This window comes from Haplochromis burtoni, unplaced genomic scaffold, assembly GCF_018398535.1.
Source record: "Haplochromis burtoni strain Fernald_Lab_line unplaced genomic scaffold, NCSU_Asbu1 Contig_12, whole genome shotgun sequence".
Classification (NCBI taxonomy): Eukaryota; Metazoa; Chordata; class Actinopteri; order Cichliformes; family Cichlidae; genus Haplochromis; species Haplochromis burtoni.
The window spans coordinates 4,101,766-4,121,830 of NW_024582373.1; the positions used below are offsets into that span (position 1 = coordinate 4,101,766).

A 20,065-nucleotide genomic window follows, 5' to 3' on the forward strand; every position below is an offset into this window, starting at 1 on the left:
TGGCTCTGCTGCTTAGCAACAAACACTAGCGAGCTAGCCAACAGCCTGCCTGGCTAGCTCTCACGCGCAACGTAGCTCACTGAAATAGGCAGCAATGCATATCCATTCTATAAATGTCATGAGAGTGACCTCAGGTGTTGACAGTCAATAAACGGTATCTTTCGTTTAGGAGAGAACGTTTTTGCACTACACAGGGAAGAAGTCGTTAGCGAACGGAGCAGAAGGTTGTCTTTCTTCTGTGAAAAGTGGCTAATCTTAGCTAGGCACCCTTAGCAGCGGAGTCTCTTGCGTCTCTTGCCACGGAGAAGAGCGGCGGGAGGCTGTAGATATGTGGATGTGGGTTAGCTGACTGCATAGCTCGCCTAATGTCATTGGATGAGTTGTAGCGTCGTTTTACAGGTAAGAAACTGCACGCTTCTTTGGCATGCTTTCCCATCATTTCTTCACCGTTTATTTCACCCAGCTTTAACGCACTACCTCGGGAGCTGCTCTGTACTTCAAGGGGAGCCTCCTTTCAGCAATTCAACAGGTCTTATCTTGACCAAGGCAAGGGATTTGAGTGAAGAAGAGGAGTGGGAAGTTGACTTCAAACTTAATTCCCATCAGAGACTATGAACGCATTACATATAGCAAAAGTCTTCGACAGAGTTGAATAGCTTAGTTGCGTGTCATGGCGTTTTGATCTGTGTTATTCAGTCTTTGCTTCAAAAAATTGTGGTGCCCCGCCTTGAGGCCTGGACAAGTAACGGTGAGTCTATGAAGATGACTCACTGTCTAGCAAAGGGGGGTGTATTATCTGCTTCATACTGAGCAGAATTCAGTACTATGTGCATAGCAATGCAAAACATACCTTGCTACCATGTTATGTAAAAAATGCAGTTGGCCTGTATATTTCAGATTCTGTGTTATCACATTTGTATTGTATGAATATGGTAATGATGACCTGAAAGCCCAGAATTTACTCAGGACAGTTGTTTGTGCAGGTATGGAGAATATTGTGTTTAAATTTGTAGCTGATACCTGTCTTGAAGTGTTAAACTGCACCTTCCAGTCACTTCTTTAGAGCTTGAAAAAAGAAGGCAGCTGGACTTCTTTCAAGAGGCGTTTTCCCTTAAAAAAACAAATGATGGAAAGTCACAAGTATTTACCCTGGGGGTACCCTTTTGGAAGTGATCCTTATTGATAATGTGAGTCACCAAATGAGCCGAGATGTAAAAACAAAAAAAAACAACAACTTGGGTCACTCACATTACCATCAGTGGGGGTTCAGAATGAAACCTCTGTGAGGTCTTGCCCTAACATGACCTATTGAGATCACCTGAGGAGAGTTGTAATTCATTTCAGAAATGTGGGGTATAAGACATGACCACAGTGCAAAAAGATTGCCCCACATTGTTGTTGATACTAAGACCACAATTATTCAGATCTCATTTTCAAACACTGTTAAAGCGAATCATCATCATTTATCTAAATCTGAATCACGTTGCTCTGAACTTATAGTAGTTATAAATAAACAATACATAACCAGCTTCTTAACCTCCCAGTTTGACAGTTTCTGTGATGATAAAACATATTTAAAGTACAAATCCCGAACCGACTACACTTGAATAGGAGAGGACTAGCTGCTTGAAAGGAAGAGGAGGTCTTTGCTCAACTAAAGAGAAATGCAAAGTCAAGACTTTATAGTTTACAGAGTTTACATTAAAAGAAGAGCATACTATTCTATTTTCAGCTGTGTTTTGCCTTCATGTTATACCAACTGATGTGTCATTCAGCTCAATTACAGATACATATTGTGACTCAAATTCAAGCAGGCTGTTGAACACTACAGTCACGCAGTAGGCTGTCAGTGTCCACTGAGAACAGCTTTCCCACAATATGTTGTTTAGCATAGCACTCAGCCACTCCACATATATAGCTGTGGGGACCCGGTTGCTATGCGGAGTGTGCAGTTTTCTGCACTAATGGAACAATAAACATAGTGAACCACCTCTCCAGTCAAGCTGAAAATTTGTTTTACAACAGTTAGTAAAATGTGCACCCATAACAGTTTAAAAGCTAATTACAGACATTGTGTATGTGACACCATGTATTAGAGTGCAATGAAGTGCTTGTGTTGCTGGCGAATATGATAATTATATTATTAAGCCTATAAAAGTTGAGTTGTGACTGTTGGCTATAAAAATGTATTGTAAAACATTTTTTAGGCTTTGACAACTACATTTGTAACAGTATATTGACATATCAAACTGAAAATAAGTTTGATTAGTATTAAAAAGAAGCAGCACGGTGGCACAGTGGTTAGCACTGTTGCCGCACAGCAAGAAGGTCCTGAGTTCAATTCCACCATCAGGCCGGGGTCTTTCTGTGTGGAGTTTCGCCCTTTCGCCCTATGACAGCTGGGATAGGCTCCAGCGCCCCCGCGACCCTGAAAAGGATAAGGGGAAGCGAATGGATGGATGGATGGATGGATAAAAAGAAGTAGCAGTCAGTTGCGCCTCTGCTAATTTGCTTGATTGTCAGCCGCACTTTAACAGCATTTATAAGTAACTTATAAACTGAGTAACAAAGTTGGTTTTCATCATATTTGTTCAACTGACAATGTCTCTGAAGTGAGTGATTCATATATAAATCACATTTGAGTTGCATTTGTCCAGTGTTTGTGTGGCTTTTTTTTGTGTGTGTGTTTTTTTTTTTTTGTAGTATCTAATATTTTATTTTACACTTTCAGCCGGTACATGTGCTCCCATCACAGCTCTGAAACAATACAGGCACAGTGGAACTGAGAAAATCAGCCAGACGTCATCACCATGTTGGAGGAGGACATGGAAGTGGCCATCAAAGTGGTCGTGGTCGGCAATGGAGCTGTCGGCAAGTCCAGTATGATCCAACGTTACTGCAAGGGCATTTTCACTAAAGACTACAAAAAGACAATTGGAGTGGACTTCCTGGAAAGGCAGATACTGTAAGATGTTCATTTGAAAGATGTTCCACATTATTTATCAGTTATAGTCTATAATCAAAGTCACAGAGGGTCTGTTAACTAACTACAACTTCAGCTGTATAAAATTGTTTTACAATATTAAATACATATTGGAATGTGGAATCCTGTTGGTACCCACATTTTAGGTTTAATCAGAAATTACTCTTTTTAAAAAAACTGAATTTTACTAAATTTGAGACATTTTACTTAAAAAGGCCACTTTGTTATATTATATTTAGCTTTTATTTAATTAACATTAATTATTATTATTTAATATTTTATTAACCACAGCACAGTGGTGCAGTAGTATTGTGGCCTCTCAGCAAGATGGTCCTGGGTTTGAATCCACAGGCTGGCTCGGGCTTTTCTGTGACTGCGTTGGTTCTCTCTGGGTACTCCGGTTTCCTCTGACAGTCCAAAGACATCCATGTTGGTTAATTAACCAGATTTTTTTGTTTTATTTTTTTATTTTACTTCAATTCTTCTATTGAATGCCTATCTAGTTTTTACTTATTTTACTTTACTTAGTAACTGTGTACTGTATGTATGTACGTAATGTATGTCATTACACTCCTGGAGGAACAAGAGCCCTCTTGAGTTAAATGAAATAATTTTCCACCCTAGAAGAAAACATGATAAAATATTTTTTTTCCATGTTATAAATAATAATTAAAAGAGAAAGTTATTTGATGAGAATTTAAAAATATATATATATATTATTACTTTTGTTTATTGAAGGAAATGTTTTATTCCAAATGTCTTAAAATTGTAGTTTTTGTGATTGTCTATTAACATAGAAAAACAAGTAGAGTGTGCTGAGTAGGATATAATAGGATATTATAGATGGATGAATATGTAACTAGTCAATTTTTTTTTCTCATCGTTTTAGTGTAAATGATGAAGATGTCCGACTAATGCTTTGGGACACTGCTGGGCAGGAGGAGTTTGATGCCATCACTAAGGCCTATTACCGCGGTAAGATTGCACCTCTGCAACAAATAACGTTTGCTTATCCCGTATTTCTAGGCTATTTCTAGGCTTCCAACCAGTGTAAATGTAAGCACTAGTATATATATACATATATATTTCCTAGAGGGCTTATTCTAAAATCCAATCTGTGGTTTTGCTCTTGGACAATGAATTATGCAACATGTGCAACATGCTTTTTTTTTTTTTTTTACAAGATGTAACAGCTTGAGAACGTGAACTGTTTGTGTATGTGATCTTACTTTGCAGGTGCGCAGGCATGTGTGCTTGTCTTCTCCACCACAGACCGGGACTCATTTCAGGCTATTGACAGCTGGAAGGAGAAGGTGGAAGCAGAAGTTGGAGATATTCCCACAGTTCTTGTGCAAAACAAAATTGACCTCCTGGAAGAGACTGTTATAAAAAAGTAAGGATTCGGTGGTACAGAAAAGCAATTAACTGTTAAAGAAAAGAGTGCTGACTGTTTATTGAAAATAAGCCTGTTAATTTAGAAGAAAATTAAGAAGTGCTGTATTTCCTTCACTTGTACTGCAGTGAGGAGGCAGAAGCATTGGCTAAGAGGCTTAAGCTAAGATTTTATCGCGCTTCAGTGAAAGAGGACCTAAATGTGAATGAGGGTAGGTTACTGAAAATCTGAACAACTGATCAGATGCAAGTAAAATGGCTTGTTTCTTAATGTTACTGTCATAACATTTCTGCTTGTTGTCTTCATTTAGTTTTTAAGTATTTAGCTGAGAAGTATCTACAGCGACTCAAACAGCAAACAGCAGAGGAGACAGAGGTGGTCCACACAACAAGCAATAAAATAGGTAAGAAATCTTTTTCCGTATCACAATTTAAGCTCTGGTGTTTTGTTTTTGTTTCTTTTAAATAGCCTTTACTCATTCTTTCTGGGGTTTTTTTCCAAAGGTGTTTTTAATACAACAAGTAGTAATGTCTGCAACCAGAGCTCCAGCAACGGCAGAGAAGTCATCACTTTGCGTCCTAACAAGCAAAGAACCAAGAAGACTAAAAATCCCTTTGGAAGCTGCAGCCTCCTCTAGAGAAAATCATTTCATTTTACTGACTGACAGTTATTTCTGACATTAGATTGCTCGTTATTGTAAGCTGTTGAGGTAGCGACAGTTAGTGACCAAAGCTCACATAGACTGGGAAACACTACACTACACTATATTACTTTATTAACCTAATGTTCATCTTCCTCGCCCCATGTTGATAGGTGTATTGCGGTCTCGAATATTCATCAGCGATCTGGGCACAAAACCTAACCTTTGTACATACTTGGATCCTCCTAATGGTTGCCTTAAGAAACAACTGCAGCTACAGTATGTTGTGTTATTAATTTAATGATGCCCAAAACAACTGAAGTTCTAGCTGTTGGTGCACATGGATTTTCCCCCTTATGGCCGAGGCTTTTGCTCTTTCTTTTTTTTTCACTCTTTTTTTTGTTTGTTTGTTTTAATGAAACTTGACATACCGACTCTCATCAAAGTATGTAACAGCAAAAGTTGCACTCCATCGAGACTTTTCCTTCTGTACGTGGTTATTCTGTTTAACATTTCAGCTGTGCAATACATTTGCATGTATTATAAAAGATAAGCAGATTATTTTATTCCATATTTTTCTAACTGTTAAACAGATAATGGTTCAAACTATATTCTTCGTCCTGATTGAACGCTGAGTTAAATCTTTGCGTGAAGTATTTTTGTACGAAGCACAATAGCTTTGACTGATCTTATGTGCCAAATTTTCTCTTTCTGAGCTGTGGTTAAACATGTGCTCTCATAGATATAGGTATGTAACCAAATATCAATAACCAATGACACAAAAATAGTCCTTTTTCTGTCTGCTTACACTTGTTAAACAAATTATTTTAGACATAAAACACCATTTACACTAAAAAAATTCTCTGTTATTTCAATCATAGTACCTCAAGTTACAACCAATTGTCAGTTACAATACAATACTATGCTTTTGATTGCAGTTGTTTACATTGTTTTGTTTATTATTTCTATAGCTTTGACATATATATTCAGAGTACAGTAAACACAGTACAGAATTCTCCTATTAGTTTTTTTGACCTGGATTGTGAAGAACTTTCTCCAGACTATAAAAAAGGAGCTGCCAGAAAGTGAAAAGAAAAATGAAAGCTCACTGCTCAGTAGGTACTGTACCTGTGGTGTGGAGTTTAGGGCGGGATGTAAACGAATCCTCTCAGAAGGTGTTACAAAAAGTTGGCAATCAAGAGGGGATGTTTTGCTATTGAAGCGCTTACGTGTGCCTGATTATGCAAGAAAATTACATTTCTTTCTAACTAAATGAGAGTACTCCCAGAAACAATCTCCCAGTCCTAATCCTTAGTTTTCAATACAACTATCTGTGAAATGTATAATGTATTCACCTTTCCTTCTGTTTTTCAGAACTCATTATTGGGTTACACAGGTTTACCAAGCACAACAAAATATTTAGTAATATAGAAAAGTCTTAGATTAAATCTTCTGTCTTGAATGAACATTTCCTTAGTATTTTCAGTTGTAGCTATCTAATGGAATTATAATACATAGGTCATCTGGGAATACATGTGCATGCATGCTTTACTCTTAAAAGAAAAAAAGATTTCAGATCTGTGTTCAGATTTTTTTTTCTATTGTGAAAATACCAAAAGGTGCTTAAAATGTGTTCTACAGTTACACCGTTGGTACTAAGATTCTGTCACATTTCAGTTTCCCATTAGGGTTTTTTTTTTTTGTAAACTGCTGTTTTGAAGACAAGCAAAGTGGCATAACTGTAATGCATGCAGGCCTTTTCCCCTCCCATATCAGTGAATGTTTAATCATTACAATGCCTTGTCAATGTTTACATTCTTCAGAGTACACATTTTAATCCACCCTTTTGCTGTTTTGTTTTTTTTAATTGCCTTCACAGTAGATCTGTAAGTAATGTTTTTCTCAAGCTTGTGCTAGTTTGTGTTTACTTTGTCTTTTGACTGACTTGATTCACTGCACTTTATCATTAAGATGGCGTATAATTTTAAAGAATCAGCAGTTAAAACTAACCATACTTAAGTGCTGTCACTCAGGTGTAATCTTTGTGTCTTAATTTTACTTTTACTTTTTCTCACATGACTTCATTAGCAGATTCACACCTTTAGAAAGACAAACCAACTTGTGTTGGCTTTCAGCCTGAGAAAAACGACACAACTTGCAGTTTTGTTGTGTCACACCCTGGAGTGTGCCACACAACTGTGTGTCTGTTGTTTTGTTGGCGAGGCAGTGTTTGGTGGCAATCTGATATAAATAAAAAATTTCTTGAGCATCCATTGTATGATTTCATGACAGTTTCTTTAACCAGAATGTTGTTATTATTTTAACTGGGTACATTTAGTTAGAGTGAATAAGGTTAGATAATTTTAGAAGTGCAGACAGTTTGGATAAAAGATGGTTGTCTGTACCCGTGGCAGTTTTACAAGTTAATAAACAACTAACATGGGTGTAGAAGTTTAGCCTTGCTCTTAGTACCTTGACACGAGAAACTCATACCTCATGATCCTCATATTCTATGTTATTTCATATCCTTATGCCAAATGCCAAACAATAGATGAGTTTGCTCAAATGCCATCCGCTGGGGAAGAGCAAGTGATAATATGTAGGGCTCCTAGACAAAGGCAACCTTTACTTACTTAAAACATTGTATGCCCTTTGCACTGCTGACATTGTTTTTCTATTTGACACAAAACAACTAAGTGTTGTAAGTCTCGATTTTTAAATTTGTCCTATAGATTATCCTCTACACCACGTGTGTGGACATTCCTAAATAAACAGAGGCACTTGCCACATGCTGCACTGTATATTTAAAGAAGTCTCTGCCCGACACTCATAAGACAACAGGTTTATTTCGTTTTTTGACACGTGATCTGAAATAAAACTCATGTGCAAATACAAAATAAAATCCATATATCTTGTGTTGATTTCACACAAAGAGGTAGTGCGTGCACTTACAAAATCAACTACCTAAATTTAAAAGTGAGGCAATGAAACAAAAAGAGTTGTTTAATTCATTGCTGTTCAGCATCTTTTACTGCACTAGGTGCATATGTGAACACACACGTACATTGTATAAACATTAAGTAACCAATATTAAGTAGATCAATGTAAAAATGACAATGATTTGGTAAAACGGGATATTTGTTGCTCACTTTTCTTGCTACAAGTAGCAGCCTTCTGAAAGCGAACATTCAAGGCACATTTAATGCTTTGGTGATGAGTCTTATTGACTACCGTTTGCTTTTGTGTTCTCGAGTTTTTGATGATCCATAATCTTGATGTTCTTTTCAGCATTTTCAACATTTCTCAATAGAGTCTCCAGCCTCCGCTTTATGTTCTTCTGGTCCTCCAGAGCGCAACCGATCACAATGGCCTGAAACTTCTGGTCGATGGGAATGGCCGGTGCTTCAGTCACACATGCGGCGTGCAGGGCCAGCAGCTTCTGCCTGCTCCCCTCCATGTCGTCCAGCAACTTTTTCACTATTTCATCTATGATGGATGTGGCTTTTTGTAGCGCCTCCTCCTGCTGCGGGTTTCTGATTGTCCCAACAGAGATTTCCACAGACAGCGTCCGGCCCATTAAACGGTCTGCAGTTAAAGTTAACTCCTCTCTCTCTCCTAAGAGACACAACACATAGAGAAAAAATAAAATGAAATGCATACTTTAAGTGAAAAAATACATTTACCACAGATAACTAGGTTTTGTAAGGGGTAGCATGTTGGCTAGATTTATCTCAATTCAAATCCTTGCCCTTGTCTTTATTATCTGAAGTTTCCATGTTCATGACTGTGCTCAGTCTACCAGAAGCCATGGACACAGTTATTTTATGCAGTGTAAAACAACAGGGTGGGCTTGCACATCTACACTTCAGATCTGCAAAGCCTTTCTAAAAAAAAATTCTCTGAGAGACAAAGCAGCTGGTGTAAAAACAATCTACAGCAGATAAATAGAAAGAAAATCAAGTCTGCTGAATTTGAATTTTCTGCCTCAAACTGTCACCAGTATGTATGGAGGAGGTCAGGAAAGAGACACAGCAGTAAGTATCAGCGGTGTTAGGGATCTTGTCAAAATTGATGAATTATGAACACAGAAAACTACCGTCAGATTTTGATTCACCATGCAGTACCATCTGGAAAGCATCTGATTGGCTTCATTTTTCAGCATGACAATGATCCCAAACACATTGCTAATGGATTAAAAGCTAGACAGAGGAAACACACAATGGAACACTATCTGTAATGGACTGGACTCCCCAGAGCCCAAAGCACAACATTACTGAAGCAGGGTGGGATCGTTTTGACAGAGAACAGAACAAAAGGCAGTCGCCCAAATTCTGTTTTGCCACATATATTTTGTATTTCCATTTATTTGTGCATGTTTTACTACATCACTGCACTTATTTCCACTTTACTGTCAATGTAGAAAGAAATAAGGAGTGGCTCAAGACTTCTGCCTAATACTGTACTTCTTTGCAAGTGGACGCTTTCTTTGGAAACAAAAAAAAAAAAAGAAAAGAAATACGGGTAATCAAATAAAGACTGCAGGTGGTTTTCAATGAGCATGTTCAGCCTAGTTTAGTGCCTTCATTAAAATAGAGCTTGATGTATAAATGACATCCATGAGCTGTAAACAACTACTTGGGTGGAACTCTTTAAATCCTCAGACATTCAGGAGCCCACCTCCACCCAACAGCAAAGTTAACTTTCAAAGCGTGTCTTCATTGGATCACAATGTTGCAGTGGCATCAGAGCAGAAAATACAGGAATTCAAAACACAGCAAAATGATACTAGGAGGCTATATGTTCACAGTGACATCAACCAGCGCGTGACTTTTGAGTTCAAGTTGTGATAGTCAGCAAGCCGCCTCACCAGCACAGATGTTACGCATTTCTTGACTGTTCTGTAGAGATTGAATCATTTCCAGGATGCACTCCCTTTCCTGCTCCATGGCCGATGCCGCTTCCCGTAAAGACTCCACCCTGTTGGAGACAACAAAGCATGACAATAACCGTCCATTGAAAAGCATCCTTAAACTGCGAGAGTAATGATTATGAGGCTGTGAGCTACGAACCTAAAGCAACCCACCTATAAAACATGTGATCATTAACTGTTCTCGGAAAACCGCCGAGAAATTAAAGCTACTTTTATGGCACATTTTATAGGCTATAATAACTTGTTATAGAAAATGTGAGCAGTCATATATATCCCACAAACGACAATGCTTGAATAGGTGGCTCATGCTAAGGCCCTTTACTTAACTACCTCATTTCCAGCTGGTCCAAACTTTCCAGCAGCCGCCCCGAGCGATCTGCCATGGATAGCGTCCTGCTGAACTTGCTAAAGGTAGCCTCGTTCATCTTCGCCTGTATTTTTGCCTGAGCCATGATGATGAACACCCGTCACAAGGCTGATCCGTTCCGGAGTAAAAACAAATCCCGTGTGCGGTCAACTCCGAGCTGTCCAGCTGACTGTAGCTCCACCGGCTGCTGCTGCAGCGCCCCTGGGAGAACATTTCCAAACATGGGCTGTGACTTCCTTCACTCACTCCTCATAGAAGCTTCCCGAGGAGCCCAGAACTATGCTCTCAAAACGAGGGTCCGAGGACCCCCTGAAGGACCCCGGAAACGGCCGTCCGGCCCACAGAAAAGCGAGCTAGGATTTAAATTAATAGGATAACAGTCACTATTTTTTGTTCAACAAAACTAGTTAATAGACTTTGCTGAATCCACCACAAAAACCTTTTAACTCTGACAGTGATTTATGTCAATGACTAAAGTACTATAAAAAAAATAAAAATAAATATATATTATATATATAATATAAATATATATATATAAATATATTATAAAACAAATATCTATATTTAATATAAAGTATATATATTATATAATAATATTATATTTATACATACATATATCTACTTAATACATATAATATTATTATATATATACAATATATTATACCTATATATACTACATATATATAATATATAGAATTATATAATATATATATATATATATATAGTATATTATATAATATATATTATATATATTATATATATAATATATTATATATATATATTTATAAATATTAATATATAATAATATAATATATATATATATATAATTTATATATTATGTTTTTTTTTATATTATATATTTATTATATATATATTTATATTTATATTATATATATTTATTTATTTATTTTACTCACCAAGAAAGGCATCTTCACCTCTGGCACTGCAGTTAGCCTGGAGCTGCCAAATTCTACAACCAGGAGCCCAGTGCTAATTAACTTGTACTGTGTCAGTGCACAACACCCAAGACTTACCTCATAGTCAACTATCTTCAAAGCTTTTGCTCTTTAGCCAACTTGCCCAAAATCAGATATCTGGCTTGTAACAGCCAAGGGAATGGAAACTTTGACGGATATATTGCAGTTGAGTACAATATAATAATTCTGAATTCATATTTTCAGTGTTAATCCATGAAAAGGAATTGGCTACCCAGATCAGTGTATGCAGGAATGAGCTGTTAATTTTATCCAAGAGCCCACATGAGAAACTGGTACTGCGGTAGTCCCAGTTTGTAATGTGGGCCCCTGGGGAACATTAATTGCTGGGTATACGAGTTTTACTCGAGTGCACTCTTAAGTGTGTGCACCAAATTAACACATTTCTGGAGCACAACAATTATGTGAATTTATATTGCAGACTTCTGGATATTGCAAAAGCTTTTTCCTTAAGAAAAATAATCTAGCATTCTAGCGTAGAAGGATCGGGATTCACATGACACCATGCGAAGAGTCTGTTTTCCAGTGTATTGTATGTCACAGAGCGCAACTGGAGACACAGCACTGTGGTCACATGTTCAGCTCAGGCATCTTGCAGTGTGGTGGATGCCATCTATAGCACACGTGTCGAAACACTCTGGCTCCTCACAAGTATCAAGCTTACAAAATTGCAAATCTGCAAGGTTCAGTTTGGTGTCCACTTACTGCAAATAATGAAAAACGCAGAAAAAGTAAGAAACAGGACAAACATTTAATTCTTTATTATATTCTGAACACGTTACCTTGTACAAAACATTCTAGTATAACGTTCGATGAACAGCATGTTACAAAAGCACTACTGGCTTTCTCAGAACTCCAGGAGGCTTCTTTTGAGAGCTTCTTCCAACTCTGTGAAAACAAATTACACGAGAAAACCTTCATTCATACCAGCATGGCCATATGGAAAACACTACAAACTGCATCATTTCAACAACACTGAGAACATTTTATGTTGACCACAATGTCATAACTTTAACATTTCTATTCTTTCATATCTCCAAATCTATTTATAGTGATCCCCAAAATGTTTCCTTCGTCTTTGAGCCAGCAGAGCCTTTAGGTCATCCACACTCCCCGCCCCCCTCTTCATGACGTCTCACAGGTGCCATAAAGATTGACTCTCACTCCGTGCCGACATCATTCTAAAATCTTCTCCTGGGAAAAATATTCTTTCAGTAGGCAGCTGCTTTGTTTTAGATTTCATATTTTAATGAAATCTAAAATCTGGACACTGATTGGAGTTTCTTACTCCATTCAAGAGATCAGCATGAATGCTAAATGTGGACTTGTCTGAAAATAACACCTTCAAAAGCTGCAGACTTTCTGTGCGTGTCATTTGTAAATTTAAGCCTAGCTGTCCCAGTCTGTGAGCTGGGGTCCGTTCTTCGTACGTCGCTTACTACATCCAAGATCAAATGACACATCCAAGATCAAATCATCGCGCTAACCGTGAGCTCGCTAATCCGGTTCCCCGAACACACCTGCTGTTGACGATTACTACAGCTGGATGAAGTAATGCGCGATCACTGGGTGTCGTAAAAGGGGCTACGCATCGATAGCAGAAACAGTGATCGGCAACCCGCTGATTGGTCGGCGAAAATGTCGAAGGGGCGTGCTCGGTATTTTCCGGCAGCAGAGCAAGAACTCATGAGTGAGGGATTTCAGGAGTTTCAGAGTTTAATTAAAACGCAAGAGAACACTGCAAAGGCTGCAAAAGCAAGGAGAGAGGGCTGGCAGAAAGTTGCTGACAAATCAAACTCGTAGGTAATTTAATAATAATAATAATAATGGATTGGGTTTATATAGCGCTCTCCAAGGCACCCAAAGCGCTTTACGATACCACTATTCATTCACTCCCACATTCACACACTGGTGGAGGCAGCTACGGTTGTAGCCAGGCTGCCATATCGCGCCATCGGCCCCTCTGGCCAACACCAGTAGGCGGTAGGGTAGATCTATCATATGACACTATATTGTCCAATATCATATGGCATTATATTATATCATAATATGTTATATTATATCCCCTTTCACATTAGAGCCACAACAGGACCCACAAGAACATGGGAACAAGTAAAAGTGGAATACAGGAGTATTCTACAGAATGGTAATATTTATCTCTTAGATTGCTTTTCGTCTCTTGGCAAGGTAATACTGGCCTGTAATACTCTGTTAGTTTGTTCATAACAGCAACCAAGAAAAGGGCAGAGGAAAAAAAGACAGGTGGTGGTCCTGCACCCCCTCGTCAACAAGTTGGTTAAGTAAATAATACCCTCACGGGAATATCGATATCTCTCAATGAGCACACTGTCGCGCTGAGCTAAAGGATCCTGTCTATCCCGCAATATACGCTGAATTCTGAGGACTCTCCTTATCAATCTTGCACCTTCCGCAATGGGTTGCTCGCGTATACGGACAGGCTTCCCAAATCCACCTTCGCTTTTATAGCCGTGGTCTCTCATCTTGATTACACGAAGTAATTTACAATTACTACTCTGAAATATGAATTACATCTGTAATAATCACATACATGTAATAGAATGTTAATAGTACATTTCCCTTTTTTAGGAAATGACCTGTATGTATCTGTGTGACATCAATACAAGGATCAAGTGCTGCATTATCTTTAGTTACATTGATGTTATTTATTTATGGTGAAACAGTGGTGGAATATCGCTGTTGCTTTCGTATAAATGAAGCGGACATACCTGCGTGGCCGCGATCTAATCCTGTTTACATAAAGTAAACCTGCTCCCGAGCAGGTTTACGCTTACGGCTCTGTTGCTATGACAGCAAGTCCCGGATGAGCTTCGGGGAACCGAACGATCCAGGATCACGCGAAATCGTCAACAATCTAATCCAGCTAACTTACTTAGCGAGGTACGAAGAACGGGCCCCTGGATAGTTTCCACTCCCCTCTACCCACACTTCGTCTTTGAACTGAGCTGTGTTTGTAATCCTGCTCAAAGCACTCCTCTGTGGCGTTTCTAAGCATTTTTTGTAATCTGATGGTGGCCTTTCTGAGTGCCTTTTGTTCCGAGGACTGACTTCTCTCTTCATCTTTCTGAAAATATTTCATAACCATGGAGGATTGAAGATCGAGATGGTCGGATGAACGTGTCATCCTATGCTTGAGCTCACGTCACCGTCTTTTACTGTTTGTCCCCAGTAGGAAGGGAATTTATGAATTTCTGAAGAACCTGTTTACACAGATGTAATTCATCACATTACTTTCCGATTTAAGCAGCAGGTTCCTGCTTTCTCAAATGTAAGCCTGACATTTTAGTACACAAAACTACAGTCGAGTTTCTCTTTCATCCTTTTGATCAAAACACATTCTTTATCTCGATGTTTGTTAAATGTGTTCAAATTCCTCCAAGCAGTGAGTCACGGTTCGATTCCTGGCCAGCCAGACTGCGAGTGCACATCACACTGCATCTCCCATATTTCCTGTCTGTTCCTATCTAATAAAAGAACAAAAAAACTCTCCCAGAAGGCTGGGAATAAACCTCACTGAACCAACTGTTCAAATATTTTTTAGGCCTGCATGTTATCCATTGACATTTTCATTCCTTAATGTGCAGGGCAATGTTAACAATCACCGACTGTATAACTTACTGGATGTTTATCTGAATACAATAACAAAAAAATACAATATGTCGTATTGTACTGACTTACAAACTGTTCAAAAGAGAAAGAGACTATATCCTCAGCCCTGCACACACATACCTGCTGACTCTTGTCCTTCTTCTGCGCTCAAAGACAGCGCGCGTTTCATTTCATCATCCGATTCAACTGTAACAGAATACAGAGTCGTTTATCCAAGCTGTTAAAAATCAAGATTAATGAGGATACTTTAAGACAAGTAAATCAGTGTGTTTTTGTTTGAGAGGACATTCATAGGATTAATTATGCAAATAATTATTAGCAGTTGAGCTAAAGCAAGAATTCTCTTTAAACAGACAGCTGTTAGGGTCTCATGACGAAAAGAGAAAAAAGAAGCAGCATTTATTTAGTATCCAGTCTTTTCTTTCTAGTTACAGGTGACAACAAAATTATTAGTCCCCTATTAAAATAAAATAAATTAAAAAATTTCGTCCATTTCAAACTTGCTCTAGTACTTTTTTAATAGAGCTAAGGATTTTCAACATAGGATTACTAAACACACTAGTTTTCTTTAGGAAGCATAAATTATTTCTATTTGCACACAATAACAGAATGTTTCAGAATTTTTTTTTTTTTTTTTTTTTTTTTTTTAAAAACCAGGGTCAATAATATTTGCTCCCTGAGAAAACTGGCCTTTTTATTTAGCTATAGCAAAAACCACCACTGTGCAATGATGTGCTTTATTTTTGTAATGCTCAAAGCTTTTAAAATCATTAAAGCTGTGGGTTTATCTTCCAATTTAAAGAAAGCATAAGAACCTCAAAAAGAGTTTGAGTTATCATGTGAAAAACACCTTTGTCAAAGTCAAAGAAATCCTGAAGGAAAAAAAGATATGAGAAAAATTTTAAAGAAAACCAGGAAAATTGGGTCTGAGCAGTCACTTTGTCTTTCAACATGACAACATAAACAATAAGTTACTCCTGGTGAAGAACTACCTCCAGAAGACCAAAGTCAGCATTACTGGCTGGACTGCTCAAAGACCTGCCTTGATGTGGGGTAAACAGAAGACCAAGGACTATGACAGGAGCCCATCAAATCTTAACGCATTTGAGAGACTCTGCAAAGAGGAATGGACAGGGATTGCTCAGGCGATGTGTGTGAGACTTGTTGAAAACTACAAAAAACTATTGCAGGCTGTTATCCAGCAAAAAGGATACACCACCTATTAGCATCAGGATGACTTATCTGGTAGTTTGTGTAAATAATTTGGTTCCTGTGTGCAAAATAAAAATAATGTAACCAATAAAAATCTAAGATTTTTGGAAAAGCTGTGATTAAAATTCTTTCCTCTGTTTAACAGCACTTTAAAAAAAAAAAAAAAAATTCATAGGGGGACTAATAATTCTGGCCTCATCTGTATATCAGTGATATACATGTATAGTTTACTGCCTACCTTCCTGCACTTCACTCTCGTCATTGGTGTGATCAATGTTCAAAAATGTCAGCGTTTCGTCGTCAATCTCTGCGAACATGAATACAAATTAACATCCAAAAACAAGACATTAAATGTGAATCAGTTTAACAGATTTACCATTGCTGTCTGGTTTGATCTCCGCAGCATTAGGTATTATTGGAGTGGTAGGTTCGGCTTTTGAGCTTTTCCTGCAGGTCCTGGAACTCATGCAGGGATCCAGTGTACAATGTTGCAAGTGGTAGTGTTTATGGAAACTCGGTACATCCATAAAACTCTCTTGGCAGTCTTTGCATCTGATGTCAAAGCTCCTGTCCAGGTTCAAGGCTGTGTGTTTTGTGTGGACATGAGTCTTGATCTGTGCATAGGATGGAACAGATACATCGCAAGGCACACAGATGTACTGGCATTTTTCTTCCGCAGCCAGATTCCTCATGCATTGTGTGTAAGTGGCTTTCATGTCCTCTTTACTTTTTTCCGAACCCATGCACGGGCATGTAAACTGACTGGTCCTCTCAGCGGCAGCGGCAGCATCAGCGGCATCTGGCTGAACAACTTCAACCTCATCCATGCAGTAGTAGTCCTTACTGTGAAGATTCTTGTAGTGCTCAAAAAACTCCTCCTCAGATCCAAACTCCATGCTGTCGCAGAGGCCGCAGAAATAGGAAGTTTTTACAAGCCCATCATGCTCATTCATACAGTGTCTCCGTACGGTGGACTCTTTGAAGAACTTCTGTGGACAGTGTCCGCAGACGAATCTCTGAAAGCTGTGACTACTAACATCGCTGCAGTGTTTACGGACGGCAGCCTCCGAGTCAAAGACATCCTCGCACATCCTGCACATCCAAGACTGCTCTACTTTTGATGAAGACACCTCTGTGCTCAGCTGGACTTTGGCCACAGACGAGGAGTGAAATGTGACGTCACTGCTAGTGGATGGCTTGACATCAACGATTATGGGAAGCTGCTCAGGCACTTCTTGTTCACTGAAATACGTGTGTCCGCTGTGAGCTCCGGACACGTGTGACAGGATGTCTTCGTACCGAGGCATTTCCACTTTGCACTTGCGGCAGTAGAAGAGGAAGTTGGAGAGATGAGCGCCCCCGTGAAAGCGACTCATATGCAGACGTGCAATGGAAGACTCCCCCATATGTTTGCCACACACGCCACACTGATGGAAAATTTGGTTCACAGCCAGAAGGTGCTTACTGGCTCCAGCCTCGTCTGAGAACTGAAGACCACACTCGCAACACCAAGCTGTTACGCTCCCGCTACTGGTGACAGTCACACTTGTCCCCGAGCTCTGCTGTTTAGCTGGAAATCTGTCATGGTCGTCGCTCTTCCTGTTTCTTTTGAGAGGTGTTGCAAGGCCAGTGGTCTCCTCTGTGTCTGTTGAGTCTCTAGCTCTCTTCAAGTGTTGAATTTCACTAAACCTGCAGTGCTGAAGAAGTGCTTTTGCCATTGTTTGGTTGAGTTCAACTTCATGCTGCATCGACCCCCTGTGTCTCTCAATTTCAGCTTGGCTGAGGAAGATTTCACAGCAGACAGAACACTGTCCTCGCACTTGCAGCTGATTCATGACCTGCACTATCGTCTTGTCAGCTTTGGCCACAGCACAGCCCTGTCTGCAGTACACACTAAAAAGAGGAAAATGAGGGACAAGGGCCATAAAAATGAGTTTCATAAAGGATCTGAATACAATCAGTGAAATATATATAAAGAGGTTTCACTACATTCAAATGTTGTAAAAAAACAAAACAAAAACAAAACATACTTAAAGTGAGCTTGAGCTGCTTGATGGGAGATCAGTACGTTATGACACAAAGAGCAGCGGACACTGAACACTACATCTTTGCACAAGGCGATGAGACGATTCTTGACATGTTGAGGGACAGGGACTGGCAGCGGACTTCCTGTGGGTTTTTTTAAAATCAAATGTAAAATAAAATGCAAATTGGCTCATTTAGCTACTTTCCAGTATCTAAGATCTTCTAGAACCACACAAACAAAAGTAACCTGAGTAAATATAAAATGCTGTTTTTAAGTAATGATTTTATTTATTAGAGGAAAAAAAAGAAAAGAAAAGAAAAAAAATGACCTCTTAAGGCGAGTGAGTCTTTGAAGTGGCTTTCGGCTGACATGTGCTGGAGACACTCGTCTCTGAGGTTGAAGAGGTTGTAGCAGGCAGGACATGCAAAACACACAATTCGCTGATACATCTGGTTGATGCTATGACCATCGGCATTAGATGAGGACACCTAGTAACCAAAACAGTTCTGAATTATTACACCATGCAGGGATTCAGGCTGCAACTTCTAATTGCACAGTCAGAAAAGTGCACAGACCTTCGACTTAACGTGGTTCCTCCAGGATTCTTTGGCCTGAAAATTCTTTCCACATGCAACACAGGCAAAAAACTCTGATGGACTTCCTTTAAGATTGATAGTCGGGTCACATGGGGAGTGATCAAACCTGCATACAAGAGCTTTTACTCAATACATGTGCAAGAGACAACCATTTTTTGTGAGGAAAACAGTTAAGCCGCTACACCAAGACACTCACGAATGAAGAATTATTACCTTTTCAAGTGTCCATCAAGGAGGGAAGCATTATCATAAACTCGACCACAGTTAATTACTGGACAAGTATGCCTAGTTGAGATAGTTCTGTGGAAAGAAGCTCTTTGTCTTCCCTCGGAACCAGCACTGATCGCTCCAGGTTTAAGACCTAGATAAACACAATATTGCAGTATGTTAAGTCCCACAAGCCACTCCACTGACAACTATAACAGAAAATTGCACCAATAAATCATTGATTTGACCCCGGTGGATGCAAGCCACTCTACACCACTAGAAGGTTTGTTTAGAATTCATTCAAAACATTTCAAGCCATTGTGTTTACAGATAGACAGAATAACATGTACACATGCAAACACTACCAAAAACATGACCTCCTTGGCAGAGGCAATTAGCATACTGATAGAAATGTAAAAAACAAACCAAAAAGACAAAAACAAACAGCAACTACGTGACAGGAAAATGTTTTAAAAGTCGTTCTACTTATTTGAGTAAAACAACTACAACAGATTTCTAATCCCGATCAATAATTACCTGGCATCTTTAACCACATGTCTACACAACGTTTGGCTTCCTGATTAATCCCATTTACAGCGCCAACAGCCAGCTCCTGTTGTCCATGAGCTTTTTGTAGGATCTGCTTCTCCTGAAAAAGGGACAAAGACGTAACACGTAAGATATTTGCCTCACATAGAAAACACAAAACAAAACAAACAAACAAAACAACATATCAGTGAAAACCAGCCAACTTTTTAATGTTGGTTCTCCAAGTAATGTTGCATGTTATGAATAGACTACCTTCCCCATTCTTTGTGCCCACAGGGGGGCACTGCTGCTCATAAAGTTGGGCTTAATCTACCCATACACTAACCCAGTAAAATCTTGGTGAGGATCTAAAGTTGAGTTTAAATTTCATGTTCTTTGTGAATATGTTAATGAGCACATGTATGTGTTAGCAATTTAAAATTCATAGTAAAATTTATTTTACAGCAGTTCACATAAAGCATAAGGCAATGCATCTTCTACTTTCCTGCTGTGCATAAAAAAAAAAAAAAAAAAGGTACA

General features: G+C 38.8%; 3 protein-coding genes across 5 annotated transcripts; 1 reads left to right on the forward strand and 2 right to left on the reverse strand.

The window, feature by feature from the left end:
- Nucleotides 1-35: 35 nt before the first annotated feature.
- Nucleotides 36-6,012, forward strand: rab23 (RAB23, member RAS oncogene family). Its single transcript, XM_005915508.3, has 7 exons — nucleotides 36-399; nucleotides 2,732-2,965; nucleotides 3,873-3,958; nucleotides 4,220-4,376; nucleotides 4,505-4,587; nucleotides 4,687-4,779; nucleotides 4,880-6,012. Exons 2-7 carry the CDS (start codon nucleotides 2,811-2,813, stop codon nucleotides 5,011-5,013), a joined length of 708 nt encoding a protein of 235 aa, XP_005915570.1. The 5' UTR covers nucleotides 36-399; nucleotides 2,732-2,810; the 3' UTR covers nucleotides 5,014-6,012.
- Nucleotides 6,013-6,697: 685 nt separating this feature from the next.
- On the reverse strand, nucleotides 6,698-10,736 carry bag2 (BCL2 associated athanogene 2). Its single transcript, XM_005915509.3, has 3 exons — nucleotides 10,277-10,736; nucleotides 9,884-9,993; nucleotides 6,698-8,631 (listed from the first exon to the last, which is right to left on the reverse strand). The coding sequence occupies exons 1-3, from the start codon at nucleotides 10,396-10,398 to the stop codon at nucleotides 8,237-8,239; spliced, it is 627 nt and encodes a 208-aa protein (XP_005915571.1). The 5' UTR covers nucleotides 10,399-10,736; the 3' UTR covers nucleotides 6,698-8,236.
- Nucleotides 10,737-11,226: 490 nt separating this feature from the next.
- On the reverse strand, nucleotides 11,227-19,986 carry LOC102291785 (E3 SUMO-protein ligase ZNF451). 3 transcript variants are annotated; one of them, XR_006053278.1, is made up of 10 exons: nucleotides 19,535-19,985; nucleotides 19,004-19,151; nucleotides 18,770-18,896; nucleotides 18,523-18,682; nucleotides 18,199-18,337; nucleotides 16,545-18,061; nucleotides 16,407-16,475; nucleotides 15,077-15,142; nucleotides 12,091-12,196; nucleotides 11,227-12,012 (listed from the first exon to the last, which is right to left on the reverse strand). XR_006053278.1 is itself a non-coding variant. In XM_005915510.2 (9 exons), exons 1-9 carry the CDS (start codon nucleotides 19,551-19,553, stop codon nucleotides 12,156-12,158), a joined length of 2,286 nt encoding a protein of 761 aa, XP_005915572.1. In that variant the 5' UTR covers nucleotides 19,554-19,985; the 3' UTR covers nucleotides 12,055-12,155. The 3 variants fall into 3 exon arrangements, 1 of the variants encoding a protein (XP_005915572.1); XM_005915510.2 differs by lacking the exon at nucleotides 11,227-12,012 and having other exon boundaries at nucleotides 12,055-12,196; XR_006053279.1 differs by lacking the exons at nucleotides 11,227-12,012; nucleotides 12,091-12,196 and adding an exon at nucleotides 15,949-16,070 and having other exon boundaries at nucleotides 15,082-15,142; nucleotides 19,535-19,986.
- Nucleotides 19,987-20,065: the final 79 nt, after the last annotated feature.

Bases quoted from the DNA above. Each gene is read 5' to 3' on its own strand.
- rab23 (XM_005915508.3), top strand. From the start codon at position 2,811: ATGTTGGAGGAGGACATGGAAGTGGCCATCAAAGTGGTCGTGGTCGGC. The intron at 4,377-4,504 runs GTAAGGATTCGG...CTTGTACTGCAG, and splicing joins GAAGAGACTGTTATAAAAAA to TGAGGAGGCAGAAGCATTGG. The intron at 4,588-4,686 runs GTAGGTTACTGA...GTCTTCATTTAG, and splicing joins GGACCTAAATGTGAATGAGG to TTTTTAAGTATTTAGCTGAG.
- bag2 (XM_005915509.3), bottom strand. From the start codon at position 10,398: ATGGCTCAGGCAAAAATACAGGCGAAGATGAACGAGGCTACCTTTAGC. The intron at 9,994-10,276 runs GTAGTTAAGTAA...TGTCTCCAACAG, and splicing joins TTGGACCAGCTGGAAATGAG to GGTGGAGTCTTTACGGGAAG. The intron at 8,632-9,883 runs GTGAGGCGGCTT...TGTGTCTCTTAG, and splicing joins AATGCGTAACATCTGTGCTG to GAGAGAGAGAGGAGTTAACT.
- LOC102291785 (XM_005915510.2), bottom strand. The intron at 16,476-16,544 runs GTAAATCTGTTA...TCATGTTCGCAG, and splicing joins GATCAAACCAGACAGCAATG to AGATTGACGACGAAACGCTG. The intron at 12,197-15,076 runs GTATGTGTGTGC...TTGTTTTCACAG, and splicing joins AGAAGGACAAGAGTCAGCAG to AGTTGGAAGAAGCTCTCAAA.